Genomic DNA, 10,252 nt, shown 5'->3' with positions numbered 1-10,252 from the left:
TTTTTGCCAGAAATATCAGAGTACCAGTTTCTTATCTCTTCACCACTATTTGGTTTGGTCATTCTTCTTAATTTCAGCCATTCTAACAGATGAATGGTTAGATCACAGGGCTTTAATTTCATTTCTCTAATGACTAGTGATGATGCCGAGCATCTTTTCATATTCTTATATGCCATCATATATCTTTGGTCAAGTGTTTAGTCAAATATTTTCTACCATTAAAATATATTATTTATAAGTGTATCAAGATTTTAAAGTTCTTTACGTAAGTCCTTCCCTCATCAGATACATTTCATTGCAAATATTCTCTCAGAGATTGTGGCTTATCTTTTAATTCTCTCAATAATTTTTCAAAGAGCAGAGATATTAATGTTGATAAAATGCAATTTACCAATTCTTTTGATGGTTCATTCATAAGTGTAGCATGTACTAATCATCTCCTAACATACTATCTGATTTTTCCTTTTCATTAATGGATTCCATTCTCCATAATAGTACCTAATACACAGTATCAGTAAATATCTGAGAAGTAAGTATAAACTTTAAGAAGTGAAGCAGATATGGTGGAATATAACCTGTAATTCCAGCTACTCCAAAAATCGAGGAAGAAGGATCACAAGTTTAAGCCATCCTGAGCAAGTTAGCATGACCCTATTTCAAAAAAATAATAAAGGCTTAGGGTTATAGCTGAATAGCAGATGTCCACCTAACAAGCATGAAATGCTGGACTCACTCTCCAGTATCACAAAAAGAAAAAAATCAAAAAGTAAGGTGCAAATTAGAGAAACTTAGCCTATTAGCACTATAGAAAACAGTTTTAACTGCTAAAGTACACTCATTTTTTATGTGATCTAATAAGTTTGATTGGACCCAAATTTATTAAGTCATGTCCATTAAAGATTCTGATGTTTTTTTACCCAAATATGAATTTGAAATTCTATGAAACTCAAATTTATAGCAGTATATCAACTACACACCCCGGCTTCCCCCCTACTCAACTCCTAGATGAACCCCTGTAAATAAATCAAGGCTGCTGAATTCTCGAAAACTCTAATTGTGCCGATTACAAATAAGCCTCAGGGTGGATTTCATTGAGCTGAGTCCCCAGAACCATTATCTGCTACTATAATCCATTATTTTTCTTCCATAATTAATTTTTCTAAGTAGGTCAGTACTATGATTTTAAGTGCTATTCCAGCAATCTCATTTTCCCAACAACCAACGACACCTGCAGTGATGTACACATTTTCTGTTACATATACCAAAAATAGTCTTTGTACTGTACAAAACACTATGTAGACAGTTAAAGCTTATTCTGATAAGTAATAAGATAATACACTAGTTTGGCCTTCAACTGCATACATCTTGAAGTTATAAAGTAAAATTCTAGTGGAAACTTATGAACCCCTTGAATATTTCCACTTACATGAGTACTTACAGAGTTACTCAGTACAAGACAAAACTACTGCTCATCTTTATACATTTCGAGCGTAGTGAAGCTTCTGACTTGGTGCTAGCTATCAGTACTCCGCTTGCGGAAGAAGTGAGACCTCAGAGAGCTTTTTGTAGGTAGTGTTCTTTTAGGATACTGGGACCTGTTCGGCTATGTGGCACAAACAGACTGCAATTCAGCCGGTACTCTGGCAAGCCTGATGTTGCGAGTTCGATTTCCGGTACTTCAGCCTTCACACTCTCAGTGGCAAATCCTTAACGCTTCATTTTATGTTCCTCCTCACGCTCTTTAATCTTCTTTCCTCAACTCCTAAACTTCCCCCGCTCCTACTTCTTCGGCAGGTCTAACTGATTTTAAATTGTCATGATACGTTTGTCAAAACCAAGAAGCTGACATTTCATTACTATTGGTTAGTCTAGATTTTTCTCGAGTTATTCTATTAATGTTCTTTTCATCTTCCAGGATTTAATCCAGGTTAATTGTATCTGGTTGTTACACAGTGGGAGTTTTTGATGTGAATGGACCAATGCAGATCAAAAGTACAGGCTGAGGTCAGCCTGTGCAACTTCGTGAGGCCGTATCTCAAAGTAGTAAATAAGTAAATAAAGCTGGGACAGTGGTGGAGCACTTGCCTGGCATGCCTAGGGTCCTGGGTTCAGTTCCTTTTACCACAAAAAAAGAGGCAGGAAGAAAGAGAAATTAGGAAAGAAAAAAAAGAGGGGAGAAGAAGGAAGAGAAAAGAGAAGAAAGAAGGAAGAAAGGGAAGAAGTGACTTTGGTCTGTAGTGAAGGGTATGGTGAAGGTTACAAATTTTCCTGTCAGGGCTGCTGCCATGTGTTCTTCCAGAAAAAAACTTCGGTTGTCCCCATGTGGAATGAACGGAGAACGTTCGCTTCACAGTGGAGATGTCTAAGTGGATTTCGGTGACTTCTTGAGTACAACAGGGCTCAATATTTTGGTAGACGTAAGGTGTCACATGTAGTAGGGCAGATAGGGCAGTGCACTCCCTAGCTGGGATGCGGCCAGTAGTCTCTGTGGGTCCCTGAAGTGACTGTCAGCATTCACATTGGTTTAGTAGAACTGTTCTTGGGATGCTGAGCTTATGGGCCAGCTTCAAGCCAAGTCTGGAAGTTTCTGGATAAATTATAACACATGTGGAAAAGAGGTTTCTGGGTTGTAGAATGATTTGAAAGCCTGTGAGGAAAAAATGTGGGGTGGGAAGGAGAGTTTTGTCTGAGAAGAGTAGGATTTTTCTCCTACATATTTGAAAAGCAGTCTTTTAGAAGAGGGACAAGAACATGGACTAGCAAAGTTTTTATAGGGGATTCAGAGTTCAGCTATGTGAGAACAGGATCTCTTCATTAGTCAAAATTCACTAAAGAGGCAGTGTGTGTATCTTATTACTGGAGGGATTTAAGCAGAATCTAGGTTAGCATGTAGAATAGATTCATTCCGTGCTTATTGAGCATATTGTGTGCTCGCCCCTAAGGGAGCAACTGATCTTTTCCTTTTTCTTCAATTGGTTTTTTTTCCGGTACCGGGAATTGAACTCACAACCTTCCACTTGCCAGGCAGGTACTGTGTGGCTGAGCTAAATCCCCAGCCCCTAATCCCTAAAATTGTAGTGACTTTTTTTTTTTTTTTTTTTTTTGGTACTGGGAATTGAACTCAGGACCTTGCACTTTCCAGGCAGGATCTTTTCCTACACTGAGCACTGTCTTAGGAGGTTGAAGCCTCACATAGTAGGGCTGCATAAGGAGAATACTTACCTTTCCTTTAACAGGAAATGAAGGTTCTTCATGAAGGATTGCTGCCGTGGATTTAGTACTAGTAATTTTTTGTATATAGCTTTACTTGATTTGTTTGTTTGAAAATCTTAGGTCATTTCATGTGACAACACATGGTAAGATTTATCTGTCCACAGGAACCCAGCAGGAATACTAGCAGTGACACGATCCTCATTATTCTGTGAGGTTAAGGATTTAAAACTGTTGCAGTGAATTTTGTAGTCTTGGTCTGTGTAAACTTAAAGTGAGAGGAGTTGTTTCGCTGTTACAACTTTCTAACTTTTTAGTAGAGTGACTTCAGTAGCTAAAAATCCTGCCACTCAGCAAATATGTCAGTAGGAGGATTGCAGACTATCCAAATAGATTCACGTTGAGAACTGCTGTCCTAATGAATCACGAGGGGCCCATTGAATCCAGTTATCCTGAAGTGGTTCACCCCGGGTGATATTTTCAGCTTTGCTTTTCTTTGCTTTGGGATTTTTTTAGTGAAACAATAAAATGGTTCTGTTTTTTAAAGATTCTTTTTCCACATCAGAAAAACTGAACAGACTAAAAAATGTACATATTGTTTCATAATAAGATTTGTCTGGCAATCTTTAGTGTTCACTAAAGAAGACATTAAGAGCAAACAAACTAATACATAAAATGTCTTCCAGGGACCTCAGAGCTGGGAGTAGGAACCATACAGGCTTATAATCAGAAGCATGGAAATCAGTACTATAGTTTGCTACAAACATGAAATATACATCTGATCTCAGTTAAAATTAATATATTTTAGACAGATGGAAGCAAAATCATTATAGATGTGAAACTACATGGCCAGTGGAATTTTAGTTTTTATTTGAATCATAGAATTATATGTGTTATACGGGAAAAGTCAGAAGTATCAGAAGGCTTATTTTGACAGTAGCTACTCTTCCTATTGGACAGATACAAATCACTTTCAGTTCTTAACTCTTCTACTTTTTACCTCCGTATTTCTAAATTCTAGGCTTATGTAGTAATTTATTTTTATAGTTACACTCTTCATCCGTTGTTGTCCTACCGTGGAGTATATGAAGATTTCTTCCTTCTTTCTTTTTCCTATTAGTAGGAGAAAAAGGAACCCTTCTACATTGTTGGTGGGAATGAAACTACAACCACTATGGAAATCATTATGGAGATTCTTTAAAGAACAAAAACTTGAAATTCAACTTGACCCATCTATTCCTCTTCTAGGTATCTTCCCTACAGAGTTAAAGACCACATATGACAATGATCCATGCTGCTCATGTTTCTAGCAACACAATTCATAGTATATCTTAGAAGTGAGCTGATGAATGGATAAAAAAAAATACGGTTTTACACACAATGGAGTATTACTCTGCCACAAACAAAGATAAACTTGTGACATTTGTAAAACAGTTTTAAAAACATCAGACTTGGGGATGACAAGCATAGCTAAAAGTGAGGATAAGCACCTTGAGACCATAATGTTAAGTGAAATTGATTGTTTACCTTTTTACCGTTGTGACACACCTTTTCCTTTTCCTTTTTTTTTTTTTTTTTTGTCTTCTTGAGACAGCATCTTGCTCTGCAGTTCAGGCTGGCCTTCAGCTCACTTTGTAGCCCTGGCTGGTCTTGAACTTGCAATGATCCTCCTGTCTCAGCCTCCGAGTGCTGGGATTACAGGCATGCGCCACCATGCCTGGCTCCCAGCTTTCATTTTGAGTTAATTTTTTGTTGTTCGGTCAGCAATAGTCAGTCTAGCACAGTCATGGCAAGCCTTTAAGAGCCTTCAGTGACACACACACCTCAGTGTGGCACACGTGCCATAGGTTCATCACCATTGCTCTCACAGAACCCGAAATGTTCCACTCCTATTGTGGCCTAAAGCATGAGGCTCAATTTGCTTTACCTCTTCACCCCGCTTCAGAAGTGTTTTCCATAGACTTCCGTTTGCCACTGTCTGTTTGGGGACTTAAACTTTTGACTGGCAGCATTCTGGGATCAGGTTGGGAGCTGGGGCTCGCTCTCATCATTGAAAAGCCAGTTTTTACTTATCCTCATTTTTAACTGTGCTTGTTGTCCTGAAGTCTGATTTCTTTCACTGTCTTGAGTATACCATCCTTGGTTCAGCTTCTCATACATGTAAAACCCCAGATTTCTGCCCATATGTAGGAAGTCTGCCTGTGAGCCTGGGGAGGAAACCGAGTTCTTAGAACAAATTTACCAAATTCTATTTCAGTGCCATTGGCTTTTGGAGATACCCTTAGTTTCTTAGAGTCTTATAAGGTTCTGTGGGTGAAAAATCCCTGTGTTTTCTAAGCTCCTGTCCCTGAAATAGGCTGGCTATGTCTTGGTGCCTCCCATAGGCAAACCTAGATTTCAGTCTTCTGAGGCCTGTAAATTGTTACTTACCACGTGTGCTGTTTTTTTCTTTTCTTTTCTTTTCTTTTCTTTTCTTTTCTTTTCTTTTCTTTTCTTTTCTTTTCTTGCGACAAGATCTTGCTATGTAGTGCAGGCTGACCTTGAGTTCACTATGTAGTGTAGCCCAGGGTGGACTCGAATTCATGGCAGTCCTCCTGCCTCAGCCTCCCAAGTGTTGGGATTACAGGCATGTGCCACCATACCCTGCTTATTTTGTTTTGTGAGATAAGGTCTGCTTTTATAGTTCTGGCTGAACCTGAACTTACTATGTAGCCCAAGCTGGACTTGAACTCACGGCAGTCCTCCTGCCTCAGCTTCCTGAGTGCTGGGAATACACTATAATTTTAGAAGTATTTTAATAATTTTACAAGTCATTTAGTCTCAGTATTACATGGTATTGACAAAATATTTTTGGGCAGCAGTGAGTGAATCAGTGTTTTGAGTTGCACCAGTATTATATGATGTCACAAGTATCCTTTTAAAATATAGTAGGTGGAAAATGGTATATATACTAAGGGCATTTTTTCTTGACATTTTTTCCAGACCATTTCAATTTCTAGTAATTATTGGCTACTGAACAGTAGTTGAATTCTGAGACCTGAGTTTGTTTTTTCCCTACCTTGTTTGCAGTTTATTAATCAGTTACTTGGAGTTGTTCCTTTGTCGACACCAACAGAGGATAAGCTGGCACTGCCTGCTGATATCCGAGCTCTGCAGCGACATTTGTGTGTGGTACAGCTGACGAGGTTACTTGGCTTGTACCACATCATGGATAAAGATCAGAAATTGAGTGTCGTCAGAGAATTGATGTTAAGGTACCAGCATGGCTTGGAATTTGGTGAGCAATTTTTCAAAATGTTCAGTAGTCTCCTGAGCTGCTAAGACTTGGAAGTCAGTTTTTAATGCACCCATAGCACCCTTGTTTTAATGAGTTTGCCATGGAGAATATTTTGTGTGTTTGGAAGACCATCTAAGTAATAAGATACAGACTTTCTTAAAGTTAGAGTGTAGATAATTCTGATTGCCCATATTTTTTCTCCTCTGTTGAACTATTACATTGGGTTATATGAATTAGATAGCTCATGATAATTGTCACATCTTCTGCCTATAGGCCTTCATATTCTTGTATAGACTATGTAAGTAAAGCACAGGGATATTACAGATTTTAAGATAAACAATTTAGAAGTAGCTGATTCTCAGGTTGATTGGCCTGGAGTTTGCTAATCTATGGGATAGATATACAAATTGTTTGACTGGAAGTTGTCAGTATTTCTCTTGGTATATTCAGAAAACTTAGGTAAAGTAAGGAATACAGTATTAGTTTAGTTAAACATAGCCTTTGACTTATCCTCTTATATTTACCTAAAACTCCTGGATCTTTCCTTGGGTTCTGTCATGGATCTGTTCTTTGCTCTAGAACCCTTCCTTCTATTCCAACTGAAAATGATCTCATCTTCTTTTGATAACTTTGATTTATGGCTTATATTTTCGTTCTCATACTGTTGCAATTCTTACTTTTTTCTTTCTCTGTTCTTCCCTCTCTCTTTAATGCTTTGAAAAACTCCTTTGGGGCAGTAATACCTGAACAAATGTTACAAATATGATGTGGGCTTTTTTCCCCCATAGGGAAATCCTGTTTGAAAACAGAATTGCAGTTTTCTGACTATTACTGTCTCCTTGCTGTCCATGTGCTCATTGATGTATGGAGAGAAACGGGTGAGTCACAGTGATTTCACTTCCACTTTACTCTTCTTTTAATAATTATAAGTACCACATTCTTTCTTTAGGTTAATTATATAATCCATCAATTTGACTGTGCTTTTAGTTCCTTTTTCCTTGTTCTTCCCCAGGGTGCTTCTAGAAGAACCAGGTTTCTAATTTATCCCACCCCTGTAACCAAGATACTCTTTTTTGTTTGTTTGTTTGTTTTCTGGTACCGGGAATCGAACTTACAACGTCGTGCTTGCCAGGCAGGCGCTGTGCCGCTGAGCTAAATTCCCAGCCCCCAACCAAGATATTCTTAAATCAGTGGATATCTGTTCTATTTCCAAAAATTTTTTTTTCTCTTTTTCCCTTTCTTTTTGATTTTTTTGAGACAGGGCCTTGCTATAGTTCAAGCTAACTTTGAACCAATGAGAAGACAAAAACACAAACACACTAAAGGCAGCATTGTGAGTCACTGAGGAAGTTGGATGATTCCACAGATGGTACTGGGATCACCTTTTTAAGTTCCACTGCCTAATATATTCTTCTTGTTTGTTTGTTTTCCTGTACTGGGAATTGAACTCACGACCTCATGCTTGCCAGGCAGGTGCTGTGCCGCTGAGCTAAATCCCCAGCCCTGCCTGATGTTTTCTTTTATTAACAGTTTTGAAAAAAATAACTTTTGGTGCTTATCGCATATTATTCATGAGAATAAAGTATAAGAAAAGCTAAGGGCTGAGGAAGCCGCGGAGAGCAAGATGGTGCACCATCGATCTGAAGGGCCATTTCACAGAGTGCTCAGTTTGCTGTCATCCCCATTCCTGAACTTCTTCAAAGGCACCCTACTTTCCTGAGGATAAAAGTCAGCTGTTTTAATAGGGCTTACAATACACTTTGAGCTGTGTAAAGTGGTGCAAGCCTGTAATCTCAGCCCTCATGAGGCTGAGGCAGGAGGATCGCCATGAGTTTGAGCCAGCCTAGGCTATACATAAGGGAGTTCAAGGCTAGCCTGCATTATATAGCAAGAACCTGTCTTCTCACACAAAAACAAAACAATGCCATTTGACTTCTGCCTTCTGCTCAGATCTCCAGATTCTTAGGTCCTTACAATCCTGAATTTACTTCTTCAAAACTGCTGTTGTCACTGAACATTGGGTTGAGGTAACTTTTTTTTTTTTTTTTTTTTTTTTTGAGACAGGGTCTTGCTGTACAGTTCAGGCTGCCCCTAAACTAACTATATAGCTGAGGCTGGCCTCGAACTTGCAGCAATCCTCCTGCCTCAGCCTTCCGATTGCTGGGGTTACAGGCATGTACCACCACGCCTGGCTTGAAGTAGTTTTCTTACCTCTTCATCTAACCTATATTTAAATGATGTCTCTGACAAAGTCTGTCTTAATTTCACCTATTCCCCCATTGCAAATTTTGTGCCCCTTCTGAAGTTCTGTTAGATGTTGTGTGTACTAATAGGGTGCTGCTTGCTACACTGTGCTGTACCAACCGAGGGTGAAATCCTTGCCAGGGGAAACCTGTTCATAAGACTAAATAAGCGCTTTTCTTTTTTATTCTTTGTGTGTGTGGATACCAAACCCAAGAAAGTCATCTTAATATAAATACCATCCCAGCTGGACATGGTGCCACATGCCTGTGATTCTAGCACTTGGGGGGCTACAGCAGGAAGATCACCATGAGTTCGAGGCCAGCCTGGGCTGCATAACAAGAGCCTGTCTCAACAACAACATTCCTAGCCTTCTGGAAGGCTGAGGCACGAGGACCTCAAGTTTGAGTTCAGTCTAGGCAACTTGGTGATTTAGTGAAGACCCTGTTTCAAAAATTAAAAAGGGCCAGTGATGTAGCTCAGTGCACAAGCCCTAGGTTTAATCCCTAGTATGGGGGAGAGGGTTTCTTGTCTTACGTTATTTTTTGTTTTGTTTTCTTTGATAGTAGTTATCCTTAAATGAACAGAATTTCTTACATTTATATTGTAATTGTCCATCTGTCTCTTCTGCTCAAAATTTAATCTTCTTAAGACCAGGACTCACCTGTAACTCTTTTTTTTGGGGGGGGGGGTGGCTATTTTTGAGACAAGGTCTCACTATGCCGTTCAAGCTGGCCTTGAGGCCACTTTATAGCCCAGGCTGGCCTTGAACTCACAACGGTCCTCCTGCCTCAGCCTCCCGAGTGCTGGGATTACAGGCGTGCACTACCACGCCTGGCTCACCTGTAACTTATTTCCAGTTTTATGTCTAGTGCTGCCCCAGAGTTTATGTCAGTGAGTGTTGAATTACATAAAAGTTTGATTGGGAAGATAGGATGGGAACATAGGGAAACATTTACAATAGTAACACAAAATTGGACATATGCTATGATTACTACTATGTAAAAGTAATTATAGTGCCAAGAAGAGATACATAAAAGTAGTAATGGTTTGGGTAGATTATGGGTGGTTTTCATAGTGAGGAATAGGATTATAGGTGATGTTTATCTAAGGCCTCCACTTTTTGATTATGTCCTGTTTCTTTTGGAAATAAACTGTATAGAATAGCCTTAAAATCTTAATACATAGAGCTTTTTATTTTAGTTCTTTTTACTGTGATAATAAAAATAGCTTGTAAAAATTTTGGAAACTAAAGACTCACCTCTTCAGACCTCAAATGAATGCTAACATTTTTGCATGTTTTCTTTTTTTTTTTTCCTCTGTATTTTACGGAGAAAATTGTTTAGTTAAACATAGTTTACTAAGGTCAGTTCTTAATACTAATTTGAATTTTCTAGTTTGACTAGTTTCAAGGTCAATTCTTAATACTAGTTTGAATTTTCTGTGTGTTGATTGATGCTTGTTGCACAAGCATTTCCCTGGTAATTAAAAACTTCATTAATGTCAAATAGCTGTATGATGTTT

General features: G+C 38.7%; 1 protein-coding gene across 1 annotated transcript in view; it reads left to right on the top strand.

The window, feature by feature from the left end:
• Window positions 1-10,252, top strand: part of Naa25 (N(alpha)-acetyltransferase 25, NatB auxiliary subunit) — a 75,825-nt gene that overhangs the window by 40,695 nt on the left and 24,878 nt on the right. Inside the window, exons 12-13 of the mRNA XM_005403187.2 lie at window positions 6,280-6,487; window positions 7,276-7,365. Of these exons, the coding sequence (XP_005403244.1) occupies window positions 6,280-6,487; window positions 7,276-7,365 (298 nt within the window). The remainder of the gene's footprint in view (window positions 1-6,279; window positions 6,488-7,275; window positions 7,366-10,252) is intronic.

Source organism: Chinchilla lanigera, unplaced genomic scaffold (assembly GCF_000276665.1).
Source record: "Chinchilla lanigera isolate Chin_1 unplaced genomic scaffold, ChiLan1.0 scaffold00081, whole genome shotgun sequence".
Classification (NCBI taxonomy): domain Eukaryota; kingdom Metazoa; phylum Chordata; class Mammalia; order Rodentia; family Chinchillidae; genus Chinchilla; species Chinchilla lanigera.
Note: the sequence above shows the minus strand (reverse complement) of the source record. Positions and strands in the feature narration are given on the sequence as shown.